This window comes from Prosopis cineraria, unplaced genomic scaffold, assembly GCF_029017545.1.
Source record: "Prosopis cineraria cultivar Desert tree isolate PC_DT_omini unplaced genomic scaffold, ASM2901754v1 PC7, whole genome shotgun sequence".
Taxonomy (NCBI): Eukaryota; Viridiplantae; Streptophyta; class Magnoliopsida; order Fabales; family Fabaceae; genus Prosopis; species Prosopis cineraria.
In genome coordinates this window covers 17,700,386-17,719,138 of record NW_026555338.1, presented here as the reverse complement: position 1 = coordinate 17,719,138, position 18,753 = coordinate 17,700,386, and the positions used below count along the sequence as shown (strand labels likewise).

Below are 18,753 nucleotides of genomic sequence, written 5' to 3'. Positions count from 1 at the left end.
AGATACAGGTCCCTAACCTCTAATCAAATGTGATGCCTTTTATATAGATTTTAAAATCATCAACAATTAAGTGATCAACACTAATCACTCCAACTAATCAAACACTAAGGTCCCGTTTAGTTATTATAAAGAAATTTAATAAAATTGATTGAAAAATAAAAGTAAAAATGATATGATTAGAAGGGATGATGAACTATATTTATGAGGAAGATGGATAATTTATTTCATAAGGTTAGGAATCATGATTTATAATATTTTTAAAGGGTGTAATAATTTTTACATTTGTAGTATATATTAATGAATTTTATCATATTTACCATAAAAGGGACAAATGATTTAATTTATTTTTATATTAAGTTTTTCAATTCATTTCATTCCATTCATATTTAGTAATCAAATTAGACCTAAATGGTGCTGGGATGAAGGATGATTAGCGCGCAAAAAGGTTTCAAAAGCCAATGCTTCTTTGTATAATTAAGCGTCACAAAGAGCCAAGCAACAAAAAACCCACCAAAATCCTACCTTTTGAAGGAGCTTATTATTTTAGATGTTTCGGAGCATGCAATAGGTTTGATAGGGAAAAATCTGAGACAACAAAAACAAGTGAGCTGTGAGCCCGTATGAACCTGATTTTTATGGATTCAAGCTCATAAGATTAGTTATTTCAAAATTAATCATTTTTGAAGCTTGACTTTTATTCATAAGGTTTAGGATTGGGCCCATAAATTCATTATTATTATTATTATTATTATTTTAAAATTAAAATTTTCAATTATAATATTTCATATTATTTTTTAAAATACAAATTATAATTTTTAAAAATTAAAATTAAATAAAAAATTTTAATTTTAAAATATAAACATATATTTTGAAGTTTAAATTTAATTTTAAATTTTAAAGTATTATTTTAGGGAAAAAACAAAAATGAGTCTAAATAGGCCGCTCGAGCCTAAACCCGAGCTTATTTTTTAAGGTTTATTAGGGTCAGACTTCAAAGTTGATTTTTTTTAATGTGCCAATTTTTTAAATTTAAACCCTCATAGGTGGCCTATCATATCCAACTCTTATTCCCCTCTCTATGCCACATGTTTGAGTTCTATTAAGCTGGCATTTGGATGAGAGTATCATACTATAATCAGGCAGCAAAAAAAAAAAAAAAGTGGTGAGATCTTGCCTTTTATAGACATTTTGGGTCTTATTAAATGATACTCCTTTTGTTAAAAAATATAAGGTATTTTTTAATAAATTAAAAGTTAAAAAATATAAAATATTTTTAGTCTTTTAAAATATAATTATTACCTTTTTTAAAAAATTTCTCTATTGAATATATCATTTTATATTTTTTTAGGGTGAAACACCCTGTTAGAAATAAATGTAAAAAAATAAAATTAACTTAAAGATAAATAATTACTTTATTGAGATTTAGATTTTGTTACAAATCGCTTGTATTTTGAAATGGAGGGAGGACTTCAAAGTATGTTGCCCGTTCCTTCATAGAGGTATATGGCGAAAGACAATCTATATTTTCTGAGAATTATTGTGATCATTCTGTGTCAAATTTCAATATAGGAATTGCTGTGTACTGTTCGGGGCTTCATCTGAGTGGAATAGTGACCCAGAAACTGGAGTTTGAGAAGAGGCACAATAGAATATGAGCTATACTCCCTCCTGTTCCATTTATAAGTTATATTTTAAAAGATTTATTTAATTTCATTATGAGCCAAAATGCAACTTTTTAAGTGATATTTAAAAGGTATTTTTAAAATTACTTTTATGAGAAAAAAAGTAATGTGACATTATTTTTTAAATTTATTATATAGAGGCGTATTTGAAATTTTACATACTTTTATTCCTTATACCTTTTTTGCATTTGTATTAGTGAGATTGGTAGAAATGATTTATAAAAAGAATTTGGGGGTATTTTCTAAGTTTGGTATGTTAGCCAATTACTCCCTCTGGTCTTATTTATAGGGTAGAAAGAGAAAATTTTTTTTTATCCTATTTATAAGTTATATTGTTAAATTTTTATTATAGATTTTCTTTTTTACCCTCCATTGAATGTTGGGAATAGAAAATATATTATTGAAGTATGTATGTTTAATAGGGATAAATTTAAAAATTTATTAAATTTTAAGATAGAGTTAATAAGTTTTAAAATTTTCTCTAGTACTAATAAAACATATTAAAAGTGACTTATAAATAGAATCAGAAGAGTATTATCAATCACATGTGGTTATCAGCCACTCATAAGGTAGTTTGTTGCATCTTAAAAGGGGTAAAGAAAAGGATAGGATAATATTAAATTTATTTTTAATTTTTTATTTATCAAAAGTCAGTTTGTCAATTATGAATATAAAATACATTGATAAGTTATGAGCATTATGTTACAATTACAATTACAATTTAAGTTAAAACATGTTGTATAAAGACTGAGAAATGTAGCAGGAGTTCAGATTAATTTGGACATGAGGTGGTAATACCTCCAGCTTTCCAAGAATATCGAACATTGGAATTAAAAAAAAAAAGGACTGAGAAATGAGTTTTTTTCCCCATAATGTATAGACACACACACACACACATATATTGACATTAATAAAGTTTATTATTATTATTATTATTTCTAACTTTTATTTCAATATTTTTAAGTGTTTTGTTTTGTTTTTACTATAAATTTTCTCTATCTTATGGCAAAAGACAAAAAAGCAAATAGAGAAGAAATATTAAACAGATATACTCGAGGAGAGAAGAGGGAAGATTTCGTCCAAAGCTCATCTTCCTATCTTTAATTAGAATGGGCATTCACTCCTCAATGCTCTTTCCAAGAATTTTTTAGGGGAAATTTTAGTTAACGATCATACAAGAGATTTAATTTTAGATGGGTCTAAATATATTTTAAAATTTAAAAATTATTCTAAAATTTCAATTCAGTAAAAGGAAGAAAGTTAAAAAATTTCGACAATAAAAAGACCAAAATACCTTTCATATGTTATGCTGAATTATTAGTTGTTAATTTTTTTATTATACTTGTGAATTTACTAATATCACTTGTAAATTACATTTGTTTATCAAACAATCAGTAATATTAGTTAATAAATTGTTAACTTTATTTGTCAATTCATTAACATCAATAGTAAATTACAAGACTTGTCAGCAATTTATAATTAATATTAATGAATTACAAAACTTATTAATAATTTATAACTAATATTAGTAAATTAACTAGTAAAGTTAGCAATTTAATAAGTGATATTGCTACTTATAATTGAAAAAATAATGTCAATTTTTATATAATTATTGACATATCAACTCATGCAATTTACAACTCATATTCATAAATTAACAAATGAATATAAAAAATTAACAATTAGTGATTCTACATAATAGGTGAAGGACATTTTGATCTTTTCACCATTGACAATCTTTTGACTTTTTTTCTCTGAATTGAAATTTTAAAATGTTTTAAGACCCACATGAAATTAAGTCTCTTTCTTAGTCCTTCATTGAAATTCTCCCAATTTTTTATCTAATGAAAATTTTTAACATTCCAATAAGCTTTTGATACCTCAACTGAACTTTGGACATCCAAATCTCAGTTGAGATGCTAATCCAAGCATCCAAATCAGGTTGATAATTTTAGGAATAGAATCAATAAAGAATTATGTTGAAGTTTCAAATAAAGAGATTAATTATTATAAAATTTATTAACAACTGAATTAAAATTATTGACAACACAACTACTCTAATTCAGCTGTTAACAGACTTTTTAGTAACTAATTTTCTTACATGAGACTTGTATGTAACTTTTTCTAGAATCAAATGGTGGCAACAAATAGGATCCCTTGGATTGCAAATATTTGCAACACGTAGCGACTAGCAAAAGTCTATTCCTGTTTGGAAAATGAAGAGTTTATGTGGCCTATGGCAAACATCAGATACACTCGATGCTTCAAATGGAGTGGGAAGTTTGGGTGGATTTTGTCTACAGGAATTGATAGATTAGCAAAAGATGGGCTGCAAAGTACTTTCTTTCTTAAAAGCCTTATAAATTCAGAGTGTTTGGAATTTCAATTCCTTGCTCTAATTTAATTCTCTGTCGGGCTTTGCCCTCTTATATACCAAAAAAAAAAAAAAAACTCTTCGTAAATCAAGTTGCGACGTCGTTTTGGGAAGGTCCACAAAAGGGCGTTATAACCTGTATGTGGATCACAAGTCACAACTGATATGAAAGATGACGGTTTTCTTGTCCATGTGGAGCTTACCAAAACTGATCCACTTGTCCATCCTTTGTGCATGTTTTGTACACATCAAATAATCAATTTTAAAAGTTCAAACTATAATTTTGTAATAGCATATCCAAACACCTATATTATGTATTAAAATTAATTATGAATTTAAAATTATAATTTTATTAAAAATATCCAAATAACCTGTACATGCCAAAATCGATTATAACCTAAAATCATGATTTATAACATAAAATATGATTTTTGATAAAATTTTTTTTGAAAATATGATTGAAAAACTGAATTGAAAAACAAATAATAATAACTTATGAGATAACTATAATTTTGGGTTAATAACTGATTTTGACATGTATAAAAGTGTTTAGATATTTTTAAGGAAACTATTATTTTGAGGTAATAATATTTTTATATAGTATAATACAAGTGTTTATATATGTTTTAAAAAATATGGTTTTGAGTTCATAATTAATTTTAATATATAACAAAAATATTTGGATATATTTTCCCAACACCATCTTTTTACCTAATTTTTAATTTTATTTTTAATTATACTTTTCAATTCTGATTAAAAATAATTTTATAAATTAATTATATACTACATAACATAATCAATTTTGTTAATCATTTTTTTCCTACGAATACCCAAACACACCTTTTGATGGTGGGTCTGGAGTTCTCATTTTCTCGAGGACTTTCAGCATGCATGCTAGTGCCTTGTGCAGTTACTTACAAAATTTAACGGTCTTTTTTCAGCCACAGTTTGAATGGTCTTTTTGTACATCCTACTTCAAGGAAATTACAATGATGGCAAAAGATAGGGTAGAGAGCAGGAAATATTTTGCTAAATTTATTCATGTGCATTGTTAAATGAACAAATAATAATGAAATCCTAAATAACATTTTAACCACTCAAAATATCATAACTCTTCTTAAGTCCTTGGGGGCTTTTTTGTTATCAAAGAATTAATTTAAATAACCGAATTGCTCTTGATTCACACTTAAAAATTACAATTGAATTTTTGCAAATTTAATAAGAAAAGTTATAAATTTTTAAACAAAACTTGTCAATAACAATTAATATTTGTAACACTTAAGGAATATTAAAATTTTAAATGCAAACTTGCGAATTACTGATGAATATTTACAATTTTAAGAATAAAAATTGTAAATTTTAAAACAACTTATGAATAAAAATTAATATTTAAATTAAAAACAATTTAATCATTTACATTAATTCTTTAATAACGAAAAAGTCTCTAAAAAATTTAAAAAAATTATAACATTTTAAAAGATAAAAATATCATTTATATTATTCAAATGAATTTTATTGTCATGTTCTCTTGCAAAATTATTGGGATTCTGATAACACAGCCCATAAATTGCCTCTTACGTATTGTCTTTCAGTCTGACCACGTCAGATTCACGTCGTATGGAATTATAGTAAGCAAACCATGTTATGCCAGATCTACCAACTGATCAAGTTTGTGTTCCTTAACATGCCATACGTAGCACTAAGTCCTCTCGGGTCATCCAATTGAAACTATGTGTGATAAAAAATTTCCTGCATGTAAATAATTGGAGGTAGGAAATTGTTAGCTTACAAAATAGGTCACATGGGTATAGTTCCTATCCTATGCCAAACATAAAAGAAAAGGAGATGGGACCCACTGTGCATGAAACTAGCACGGGAGAAAAGTCCTCTTGCCAAGTAAGACCTTTGAAGCGTTTTTTTTCTTTTTTTGAATATGAAATATTACATTTATCTAACCAGGATACAAGAGTCATCAGGTCACAACAAAAGACTTAGGTCTCATTTAATTACTAGAAAAAAAATGAAATAGATTAAAAAAAATTAAAATGAAAACAAGCTAAATCACATTTCCCTATCATGGTAAGCATAATAAAGCTCGTAAATATATACTATAAATATGAAAATCATTACACCCTCTAAAAATCTCACAAATCATGATTTCAAATCTCATGAACTAAATTACCCCTTTCTCTTATGAATGTGATCACCTATCTTTTTTTTTTTATTATCTTATTTTGACCTTTATTTTTTCAAACAATTTCATGATATTCATTTCTAGTAGCCAAATGGACCCTAATCTTAGTATCATCCACCATCTCTTAAAAAAAGTAGAGGCTGAGCATAAGCGCAAAAGCACCCTGTTACATCAAAAGCATGCTGAGCTAGAAAATGAGCACAGAAATTAACCTCTCTATACATGAAATTAAGAGACACTACTATAAAATGATTCAAACACTCTACCACTCTAGCCCGCTTAATCACTCTCTGAAGGGATGTTGAGTACATCCAATCTAATCACAAGATCAATCACTTCAGCATGTTGACCTCTGAAGCTTTTAGCAATCATGCAAATGCTACTCTTTTTAAACATAAATAAATGACAACTAACACAACAGCATTAGATATCAATTCTTTATCGCCCTTCCAGTCAAAATAGGATTTATCAACAAAACAAGGTCACCAAAATTCTGAACCATTAGCCCTTGGATATAAATTCCTTCTTTGGTCAAAAAATACAGTAAGTAAAACTCTACATTCTAGGTGCCGAAATTATCAGTATATGATTACTCTGGATATTGCCAAAAGTGCAATCCGTTGATCAAATACCTGTAGGAAGAACACAACATAGTTCCGGTCATAACTCTCCTCTGGAATTATGCAGAGAACTGAAGGCCAAAAAATAAAAATAAATAAAAAAGGAAATAAAAGCTAGGATGAAAATGACGATAAACCATTATTGCATTATACGCTGTAAAAAATAGCATGGCATCAATATTACCACGTCAGTGATTGCCCTCAGTTGACTGAGCATTGGCATTGAAACCTTCATAGCCCCCAGATGATGCTGATGGATTGGCTTGATACATAGCTGATGACACCATGGAGGGGGTACCACTAGAAGTTGGCGTAGCAGCACTGCCCGGACCAGTAGCTGGGGGTGCTAGTGTAGAAGGCCTGGGTATAGCTGCTTGACCTGGTGCCATGGGAGCACCTGGTGGAGGTACCATGGGAGGCATGGTAGGTACAGAAGCATATCCTGTGAACACATTGAAAATCATTCAAACCACACATGGGTCGAATTAAATCTGGAAGAAAACCAAAATTGTAGAGAGAACTAGCACCGATAAAAATGGTCACGCAGAAGAAATGTGAAATTTGGCTAAAAAGGCAAATGTAGTAATGGAAACAAGAATATATTATGATGGAAAATCATTTAAGATGGAGATGATCGTAGTCATTGGCATCGCATAGGTAACTGCAGACATTTACATGTAAAATGCAAAAACATGACAACCATGCCTGACCCGTGCCTCAATAGAAAGAGAGGACAAAAATAGTTAGGTCAAGAAACGAGTGCCAGGGAGTATTATCCACCTGGAGCACCAGGAACTGGTCTAGGCAACATGGGAGGTCTGATCCCTGGCATTAGTGGTTGACTTCCCAGAATTTGAGCATTTCCAGCAATTGGCACTCCTGGTGTAGGCAAGATTGGAAAGCGAGGCCTCTGAGTCAGCAGGTGCTGATTAAAAGCTGCACCAACCTGCTGAAATGCTGCAGCTTGCCCAAGATGTTCCTTGATCCTTTGGTCAATTAGGCTCTGGGTTTGTTGCTCCTCAAATTGCTGGTAGTAGGTTCTCACATTTGCCTGTCATTAAGAATAGGAAGTAAAAATGAGTAGAGTGAGAGAAAGAGAGAGAGAGAGAGAGAGAGAGAGAGATGTCATGTAGTGTATAGACCGTAAAAATGAGGAAATTATTTGTACACAGACACAGTACCTTATGTTTGTAACCTGCATTATGCTGCTTTCTTACTGATGGCTGCAATATAAGACAAATACTGTTAGCAAGAGATAAATGCAGACAATAAATTCTCATGGAAGTATACCAAACATAAGCATCCAGGCTCCAGCATAAGAACAGCATTCTAAAATGGTGAACATAATAATGTTGTGAGTGAAAGCAGCTTGTCTCAACAAGGCCAGGCGCTATTGAAGGCTAGCACCTCTCACATCATGAGGTGCTGCCTTCAACTTGGCCTGTCAAGCAAACGCCTTCAGCATATTTTTCTTTCTTTTTTCTTTTTTTCTTTTCCCACGCATGTTAGGAAGGAGTTGAAAGGATACTTGGAAAGGAAAAACAGAACCAAACAACATATGATAAACCTTCAAATATTGATTTTGAAATGATTGGCAATGCCATTGAGACTGAAAATATTGACAAGAACACAGGCAGACAAGGTAAGAAGTGTGGTACTATTGTCAAAGAAGCCTGGGCAAAAAGGTCCAATAAATTCTTTTGTAAGAATAAAATTGAAATTAGTAGTTTAATTCTAGAAAGAAGGGAAGTTGCAATAGTCAAACTTCATAAATTAGTTAAGGTAAAGACTCTGGTGTATCAATAAATTGGTAGGTTTATATAAAACGCTAGGATTTCACTCAGTGTTGCTTGAATGGAAGCTTTTATAAGTAGATGACTAAAGCCATTGGACAATATGGGCCCAATCTGAACCCCAAGTTACCCCAAGGTGATGGCCCCAATCTGAATCCCAAGTTACCCCAAGGTGATGGTCCCAATCTGAACCCCAAGTTACCCTAAGGTGAGGGCTCCAATGTTACAGAAAGTTGAGCTCACTAATGATATGATGCAAAATCACAAAGATTTACGGAAAGAACAAGGGTGCTCTGTTATGTCGAATGGGAGCTCATTGCTTGACTAGTTAATGTAAAATCCATTGACACATAATCAAATGTGAAAACAATTAAAAAAGTCAGATTAAGCTGGCAAAGAGAATGGCTACAGAAGCTTAATGATCATGGATCCAACTTTAATGCAGTTGCTGGGTTATTAGAAATGACAAGGCACTCCATTTACTGGACACCCTGTGTAGCACAGTGCTTATATTTCATTAGAAGATATTGGAAAAATACTTAGAGTATCAAGAACTATAGAAAGGGCAATGAACTTGACTAGTTAGACATATATCAAAGAAGAAGGATATCGTCAATTAGTTCGAAGATGAAGAAGGGGCCCTGTCAGTGAGTTTGAAGCATAAGAAGGCCACCACCATCAGTGAGTTCAAAGAAGGCGGAGATGATGGAAGAGGCTGGCAGTGGAGATGAGGGGAGAGGTGGATAGTGCAGTGGAGATGGCAAAGAGGGGAGAGGGGAGAGTTGTATGACAGGAAATGGGAAAGGGCAATTGTGGAATGGGAAATGGTAGCAAGGTGCAATGAAGATTCATAGGGCGGAGGTATGAATGAGTATTAAAATTGATTTGGCAATGATAATCACATTGGCCCACATGAAAAGGAAACCAAACAGCTCTCCCAATGGTAATGCAATCCTTATTACCATTGCTAAGTTGCAATGGGGTTGAACAGTACAGGCTCTTAGTAATGATCATCAAAATATAACATGAGACAACAAGAGCAACAGGCATTGGAAAAGCAAACAGCCAAACAAGAAGCCAGACTAAAAGAGCTAGCTCACCAAAATCAAGCACAAAGGCAGCAAAATATTCAACTTCAGTTGCTAACATGGAAGGTATAGCAGTTGATTCAAAGGAGTAAGGGATTGTTCAGTAACAGATGTCCGATAATGGAGATGACAATTATGGATTTGAATCTAATGGTTCAAGTAACAGGCTATACGGCTTTTCTTTTTTATTTTAATTTCTTCTAAGATTTTTTTTTTTTTGACATGACTGGTACACTTTTTTTAATTATTTTGTTAATGGCTTGGGCTACTTCACTTTTGAAGTCATAAAGTTAAACCATATTTGCACGGAACCTAAAATAAGTCACAATATTAATGGCTTGGGCTACTTCAATTTTTTTTTTTTTAAATATCTTGTTAATGGCTTGATAGTTGTGATTACTATGGCTCTTTGTACTTTTTCTATTTTATAATTTATATTGACTTGTTCACTTCATATTTTGACATATGGTTTAAACTATAACTTAAGAATTACAGTTGATACTATGATGAGTCATGACTTCTTGATGATTATGTTTTAGTAGTGGTAATGATGACTTAATTAATACATTTGAATAGTTAATTCATTCGTATGCAAATATTATTCCAAACCTATGCATTATTCTACATAGCATACGTTTTTTCTAATCTAAGTCTGGCTTAATGAGAACTTGCACCTTTTCTTGCTTCACCTGGGCTTATGCCTTTTTATGCATTGCCCCTAAGATGTTTTAGAGGTCCAACGCTTTGAACACGATTATGGACATTGTCTATTTTTTGTATCAATATCTATAGCGTTCTGATCAGAATAAACATATGGATTGACTGCAAACGGAAAATAATAACGGCATTGACAAGCATGAGCTTGAGTAAACAAGAATAAAGCTGTCCCAAAACTATAATCAAGATTATATCAGTGAATAACTGGTGCAAAGTATTCATGAGCCATAGAACTTACTGAGTCATGGGTCAGATAAGTGTCACAGTAGTCACAGTAGTACCTGCATATTCGATTAAAAAATTTGTTGACAAGTTTTTCTATAATCAACCACTTATAACACAGAGTACACACCTAGGCATCGTTGTTTCTATGGCAACTCCGCAGCTAATTGCTGACACAAAAATAATCCTAGCCACAGAACCAAAAAAAAAAGAAGAAGAAGAAGAAGAATGAGATCTTTTGCGAAGTGAAGGAAGATGAAGACGGTTTCGCCAAATTGACAGACTGAAGAGAAGGATGTTACCTGAGCTTGCAAATAGAATCAAGCCCTAGGTTTTGCTGAATTTGTAACTGTGCTCGTAGCTGACAAGAATGCCACCAATGGAATGGCCAGCAGAAGACTCAGACAGAGGACCTGCAACGTCGTCTATGCGCCCTATCGCCAAAATTGTATCTGGCTCCTCCGTGATCATTTACTTCATATCCCCCAGCAGAGATGGATACCCCTGCATCGCCAAAATTGTTCGAAATTAAGAAGGGCTAAATTTGACCCCAACAAAAAAAAAAAAAAAAAAGAGAAGGGCTAAAAAGGTCTTTTAATTTAATTAATTTTAACTTCGCATAGTATGACAACGTGACATATCCATATGAATTTTTTGAAAAGAAAATGATAATAAATTTTTTTAAATTAAATAAATAATAATTTAATATCTTAAAATGCTTTCTATCATTAATAAATTTATATAAATAATTAAATTGTCTTTGTTGAAAATAAAAATTTAATCACAATTTTTTTTATATTTACAATAATAAATCACAAATTCAAATATCAAAATCTTGATATTGCTACAAGGGTTTAAAATAACAAATAATGATATTAAATTTTATTTAAATAATCACAATTTTTTTATATTCATAACAATGTAATAACAAATTACAACTTCACATATCAAAATTTTGGTATTGCTACTACAAGTGTTGAAAATAACATGTAATGATTACAAATTGTTTAAATAATCACAACTTTTCATTTTATATTTATAACAATGTAACAGCAAATCACAAATTCACATATCAAATTCATGATATTGTTACAAGTGTAAAAAATAACAAGTAATGATTACAAGTTTTATTTAAATAATTACAACTTTTTTTCTTATATTGATAACAATGTAATGGTAAATTACAACTTCAAATGTTATATTTTGATATTGCTACAAGGGCAATTTGATGGTCATTTGTATAAATTTATTAATGATAGAAAAATCTTTAAGAACTTCAATGGAATAATGGCATTTTAAAGGATTAGATTGTTATTTATATAATTTAAAAAAATTTTATTATCATTTTTTATTTTTTAAACCATCAAAATTTAAAAACAAATTGTTAACAATTATTGTTAATTATTATTAATATTAATTTTTAATTAATTAATTATTTAATTAATTTATAGAGAGTGATTCAATTGTTCTATCAATATATTTATAGATAAATTGACCTACTGGTTGAAAAAAAATCTTATGCTTAAAAAATATGGATAAAATGTTTAAAAATTTAGGACTATGACTGGTTCATATTGATATTCAATAGTTTATTTTTAAAAATTTAAAAATTTATAAAGGGTTTATTATTGATATATAATTGTATATCATGGACAAATATAATAAATCAGCCATAATGCAAAATTAATAAATGTTGGGTTATTTGTTTAGTTTAATTCTATAATATGGGCTATATATGCAAAAGGCTCATTTATTTTAAAGTTATCTTTACAAAAGATTGTTTTTCAATTTTATTTGAGTAGAAATTTATATGCTTAACCTTATGCCTCTTTCCAATCAAATTAAAATAAGTGATTTTCCCATCAAACTACACATGTTCTCCAATCAAAGTTATATATTTATACATGCTTTCCAATCATACTACAAGTGAGATTTAAATATTATTTCAAAAGTTGAAAATGTTTTTTAAAAATTTTGTTATAGTAGTTAGGGGTAAAAATACGCTTTCCAATTTGAATGGAAGAAACATGTTAGTTTCAAGGAAAATTAGGGTGAAAAGAAAGTAAAATACACATTATTGTTAAGGTAAAAGTTGAGTTATGTACTTAGAGCCCATTTGTTTCAACTTATTTTATAACAAAAATCACTTATTTTTTTAAAGAAATCTATTTTATGAATTTTATAATGTTTGTTTAAATTTTTTAAAATAATCAAAACCTTAAAAAAGCATATTTTTTTATTATTTTAAGCATATTATCTCAATCATTTACCTGCTTATGAAACAATTTTCTGTTACCCTATCAGTTAAATTAAAAAAAGATTTTAGACTTGCCTATCATAACAATCTGAGTTACTTGACCTTAATAGAACACTTGCAACTGTAAAATTAACACCCTAAATTTTAGATTATTTAACACCAAGTAACCCAAGCAATTGAAAGTAAGGATAAGAATCCCAATTGGAATAAATTAAGTACTTACATCACACTTAATCTTTCCTGGTTGTTGGGGTTAGACAATTGATGCTATTCCCACCTAAGACTGGAAAGCTAGTTACATGGAATAATTGGATTGAATATGAGTACAATCATATAATGATATCTTGTGAAAATCACAAGAATTTAAGTACAATATATGGATACTTCTTTACAAGTTTAATAACAAGCACAATATTTTTTTTTCAGCAATCTTGTTTGCAGTAGATACTATCATTGAGGGTAAGGGTTGGGTGTAAAATCCAAATATTGCCCTCCTAGTTCTAGAGGTTAGAATAGATAGGATGTAGGGTCCGTTTGGATTTCAGTTGGGTATAATAGATTATGAAAATAATTGATTAAGTGGTAGATTTTAATCATAATTGATTATGTTATAACGCAATCTGTTTGGATACTCATGTTAGTAATTTTTTTAAAGATTCAAATTTTATTAAGAAAAAAAAGAAGAGAAAAAATTTTGTTTTAGTTTTATTAAATTTTGTGCTTTTTTTGTGATTTTTTTCTTGGACTTTTTATGTAATTTGCTCATATAACTTTGTAACAAAAAAATGCAAAAGCGGAGAAGCTGAGATTTGGAGCATTGGGAAAAAATCAATTTTTTGGGAAAAAATCGATTTTAGAAAAAAGTAAATGTTTGGGTAAATTATGGCTTAATCGATTTTTTTGTTCCTAAAATTGATTAAATCCTCAATCCAAACGGACAGGTAACATCTTGAATTTCAATCTCAGGAACTAGTTGTTAATTAGGAGTAAATTAGTAATTAGGGGGTTGATTGTGATTTGAATGTTGAGCTAATAATTAGTGTTGATTGGATGTTGTAATGATAGGATTGAAGGGTAGAAAGACAATTTGGGGCAAGACGTGTGAGCATAAGTGAGAATTTTCTCACAGTGCCACGAGTCGTGGCACACTGTTCAGGAATCACCTAAAGCTAATGTGATTAGCTCTTGAAATCAGAAAGGAAAAGGCTGGAGACGCATCTAGAGAGGAAGAGAAGGCTACTAGGGCAAGCCATAATTGGAGCTCGGGAGTCTGCTTCATTTGATAACTTGTTGGGTAAGTATTGCGCAATCCTAAGTTCAATTCCACCTTTTTTTTATTTAATTTCATCAGTTGAGAAATCAAATTATGAGATTCTAAGGCGTTGTAATATAAAAGAAAAGGTTAAAATAGAATATTGAATACAGAACTGAGGTTTTGTGACTAGTATGGAGTTGAATGGTTGGGCTTTGAAGATTTAAGCTCATTTGGCCTAAGAAAGTTAGGTTAAATGAAAAATTTTGGTTGAGTGATGTGTTGGGAGATTGTTATGGTTGTTTGAGTAGTCTATAAGGCTAATGACTGATAAGTGAATTGAAAATGGTTCAATTGAACTGTTTTATACTTTAAGGGATTTGATTTAGCCAAATCAATACTTGTAAAAAGTGTTGAGAATTGACTAAGGGGCACTGTATTGTGTAAATTGAGCACATGTGAAGTTGTTGGTGAGAATCTGTGCCCCTAGGAGCTTAGTGTGGTTGGTAACCCTTAATAGTAAGAGTTAAAGATAACTAGAGTAACCCTTTTATTTATTTGTTTGTGAAATTATTTACAAGTATTTTGATATAATTACGTGTATTGTATTGTGAATTGATAGAGTAGTAACATTATGAAAGCATATGCATGTGGGTGTGCGATTATTGATAGAGATAAATTTGAAGTAACACGTGCACTGACATGTATTGCATTCGTGAGATATACCCTGGATTATGGTTGGGGGAAGCGGCCCTACCATAAGGAAGTCTAGAAAGTCCTGATGATCCAGAGTGTAGAACTTGACTTTGCCAGGACGGATTTAGGAGAAGAATTTTGATGATCTAGAGCATAAAGCTTGACTCCACCATGATGGACTTAGAATATTGAATGATCCACGAGGTTACCCTAGACTAGGGTAAGGAGTTGTGGTCCTACTCTATATAAGGTTAGGAAGTCCTGATGATCCAGAGCATAGAGTTTAATTCTGTCATGAAGGATCTAGGAGACTACCTATATGCAAAGAGGATTACCTGGTGTGAGCAGTGGTATGGTGGGCCTTATTCCTTGTTACTAGAAGTCTTGGTTCGGGTGTAGAGATTACTCTACCAGGGGAAACTAGGAATGCATTGCATGAGCATAATAAGATTAATAAGAGTGAATTCTTGTATATGCATTTGATATTGTTTTATTTGATATACATGTTACTTTATCGCTTGTTAATGATTTTGCTTACTAACCGGTAATTGGGATTACCTTTGAATTACTAGTATGTATGTTTTACTCCGTTAGTTTTGAACACATGTGAAGAGAGCACGAGAAGACTGGCAAAGGAAGCAAGGAAAGAGTAGCTTCATTTGATAGTGATATGACTATCTTTAAGTAAAAATGAATGTATAATATGTTGATAGAGTTAAGTTGCTAACTAGGATGCATAAGTATACATGAATATGAGAAAGTTAATTGTGTTGTGAAACTTGCTTATATATATGTATATGATATTGCATTGAGTCGAGGGTGTCCTAGTGGAGGGTACGTGGATAGGCCTAAATGCAAAACAAGCAAGTATGTTGTGTTGTAACTTGTTCCACTTGTGTATATATGTGTTGATTGTGAATTGAATGTGGATTGTATTGCTATGTGAGAAGTTAACACAAATGGTGAGAACTTGACACAAATGGTGAGGCAGAGCCCCATTTGAAATAGTCAAGTACATTTGTAATTCTCGACCATATGGTAAGGTGGAGCCCCATATGTAAGAGTCCGAGGGTTGAAAGTGGAACAAGTGTAGTTGTGTTTATGAATATGTGTTGTATATGTATTTTCCTCATATAAGACCACAATTGTATAATATGGCTTTGAAAGGTGAAGATGGGCTATTGATGTGATATATGTGTATTGCATTGTTAATTAAGTGTATGTGGTCCTTTTAAACTTGGTTCAAGGCCTGAAGTGGTCTAATGGGACAAGAAATGATAATTAAGCAATTAGGGTGTCAGTTTTGAAAGAAAAAATAACTTTTTACACTCGGGTGTTCAATTTTAGATTGGATCATCAGATCGAGTCCAAACTTATTACATTAGTTAGTATACATTGTAAGCTTCCTATGGTGCTTGTATCACTCTAATCAGACATCGAGTGTGAAAATGGTGCACGTTGATAGTTTGTCATTTTTGTTGTCAAATGACAATAGAAAATTCAGAAGCGAGCTGCAGTGCATGGCGTCTCATGCCGCAGGCATGACATAGAGAAATCAGGCGTATGGCTCTGTGCCATATGCCATAACACACATATTGCATGTTATAGCGCATGGTCCTTTTTCAGGGTTGAGAAGTTATGACTTTTTGAGTCTTTTGAATGCGTTTGCACTTCTGCTTGCCCTTTTATTTGAATATATATTTTAAGAAGTCCGGATCCTACAATTTGAAAATAAATAAAGAGTTATTACTATGATATTTTATTATTCTTATGTTGGTCAATTGTGTGATGGGAATGATAAAGCCTGGATTGAGACAGGACTTTACATATGCTATGTGAAGGAATCCTAATGCCAACTACTCCTTCAAACATGAAAAAGAATTACTATATACAGAAGATGATAGAATAATTTGATAGTGTAGATTTTCCTCACAAAACAATTCATATTTCATCTAAATGTCTATATATCTTAGACAAAGATTTTTTCTCCTATTTGAGTTCATTAAGACAAAACATTGAAAAGAAAATTCTAAAACAGTCTAAAAAGTTTCATGATACAGCCACACAAGAGCAAGAGCTATTTACCTGATATTTATTAAGATTGAACAATATACATTAAGCAAAGAGATAATTATGCACCATCCTTGCTTTCAAATTGTCAAGAGAGGGGGCAAAGGTCAATCAACACCACCAGCATATAAAAAATAGTTACAGTCATATTCATTTGAAATATAATGCCTAAACTTGAGATGCCATATTCTTATATAGTTTTTCATGTGTGAATATTATATTTTGCCCGGGCATATTTTACATTTAATAAAATAATAATAAATTTAACTAAAAAAATAAAAATACAAAAATAAAATTAATCCTATATTTTAAGAAAATAATAATCTAACAAAATCAAAACAATATATCTTGCTTAAATCTTGAAAAATCTTTCCCAAATTATCACAACCATTCAAAAATATTGAAAATCAACTTTTAAAAGTTAACTATTTTTAAATTACTTCCCTTAAATCTTGTTATTTTCCAAAAAAAGAGAGAGAAATATCATCATTTAATTCAAAATTAGATCTTTATCAATCTAATTTGTGAAATTGAAAAAAAAGGCATTAAAAAAAAGAATAATGGGGTGGTGAAACGTTGATGATTCAGCGTCTCACCCACAGCCAGTCACACGTGGAAGAACAAACGAGAAGAAAAAAAAAATGAGAGAGCTTTCGGCGCACACGAGATAAGGCATAGAGAAGAGATGGATCCAGAGGCACACGAGCATTTCAGAAAGAAGCAGAGACAAAATGCAAGAGAGATAGAGAGAGAGAGAGAGAGAGCAAACGATCACGTATGAAGAAGAAAAGAGGAGACATGAAGGTACAGTAGCCCTAAACACACACGAAAATGCAGAAGAGAAAAAAGGTAGAGGAGGGCAGACTTGGACCACACACGGGCAAAGGAAGTAGAAAACGCAGTCATGCACGCAGAGGAGAAGGAAGAAAAGAAAAGAGAGAGAAATGTAGAGTAAGCAACCACAGCCCCACACTCGTTCGGCCAGACGAAAATGCAGAAACAAGGACAGAAGAGGGTAGACAGCACACACGAAAACTAGAACACGCACACACATACACTTTCGGCCAGCAGAAGGAAAAAAAAATAGAGCCACGGACCAAGGAAAAAAAATGCTCAGCCACATGCAGAGAAAAAGAGTAGAATGCCAGACACACGCAAAGAAAAGGAGTAGAAACACAGCACGCACGCACGCAAAGAAAAGGAGTTAGAGACGCATGCAATAAAAGAAGGCAGAGATGCACGTTGCGAAAAAAGTAGAAAAAACAGAGCGCACACACAAAAAAGAAAGAGAGCACAGACACAACACGGGGGAGGGACGAAAGAAAAAAAACAAGAACGAGAGAGCTGGGTTGAGAAGGCTGAAGTAAGATAGAGACAGAGAGGGGGAGAGGAGACCGAGAGAACTAGAGAAAGTCCTAACAGGGACCGAGGACGAGAGAGAGAGCAATGGCAGAGATAGAAAAAAAAAAAAAAAGAGAGAAAGAGACCGAGGGTAGGAGGCGGCGGAGCGTTTGAGCGAGAGAGAAGAGGGAGTTGAGGACTTGAAGGGAAGGAGGAACGAGAGAAAAATGGAAAAGAAGTTAGAGAAAGAGAGAGACCGAGAAGGAGAGAGCAGTGACAGACATGTTGCGAACGCCCACGCACATGTTGTTACATTACGTTGAGTTGAACCAGTGACCGGGAAGGTTTGACGCAAGGAAGATGTTTGAAGCTGCTGTACTGAACCACGTGAACAGGTACGCACGCATTCCTCTTTGTGGAATGGTATCTCAATACAATAAGGTGTGG

The 18,753-nt window shown here is 31.7% G+C and overlaps 1 protein-coding gene across 3 annotated transcripts; it reads right to left on the bottom strand.

The window, feature by feature from the left end:
- Nucleotides 1-5,526: 5,526 nt before the first annotated feature.
- LOC129315132 (U1 small nuclear ribonucleoprotein C-like) lies at nucleotides 5,527-11,189 on the bottom strand. 3 transcript variants are annotated; one of them, XR_008594394.1, is made up of 8 exons: nucleotides 10,993-11,189; nucleotides 10,821-10,877; nucleotides 10,707-10,749; nucleotides 8,052-8,093; nucleotides 7,651-7,921; nucleotides 7,055-7,312; nucleotides 6,883-6,941; nucleotides 5,527-5,805 (listed from the first exon to the last, which is right to left on the bottom strand). XR_008594394.1 is itself a non-coding variant. In XM_054958691.1 (7 exons), the coding sequence occupies exons 2-6, from the start codon at nucleotides 10,826-10,828 to the stop codon at nucleotides 7,059-7,061; spliced, it is 618 nt and encodes a 205-aa protein (XP_054814666.1). In that variant the 5' UTR covers nucleotides 10,829-10,877; nucleotides 10,993-11,189; the 3' UTR covers nucleotides 6,674-6,941; nucleotides 7,055-7,058. The 3 variants fall into 3 exon arrangements, 2 of the variants coding, with proteins under 2 accessions (XP_054814666.1, XP_054814665.1); XM_054958691.1 differs by lacking the exon at nucleotides 5,527-5,805 and having other exon boundaries at nucleotides 6,674-6,941; XM_054958690.1 differs by lacking the exons at nucleotides 5,527-5,805; nucleotides 6,883-6,941 and adding an exon at nucleotides 6,674-6,882.
- Between the last annotated feature and the right edge of the window lie 7,564 nt (nucleotides 11,190-18,753).

What these genes read in the sequence shown, in the direction of transcription:
- LOC129315132 (XM_054958691.1), bottom strand. An exon ending in CTTATCTGACCCATGACTCA is followed by an intron (nt 8,094 to 10,706) that starts GTAAGTTCTATG and finishes CTTATATTGCAG; the next exon opens with CCATCAGTAAGAAAGCAGCA. An exon ending in ATGCAGGTTACAAACATAAG is followed by an intron (nt 7,922 to 8,051) that starts GTACTGTGTCTG and finishes TCTTAATGACAG; the next exon opens with GCAAATGTGAGAACCTACTA.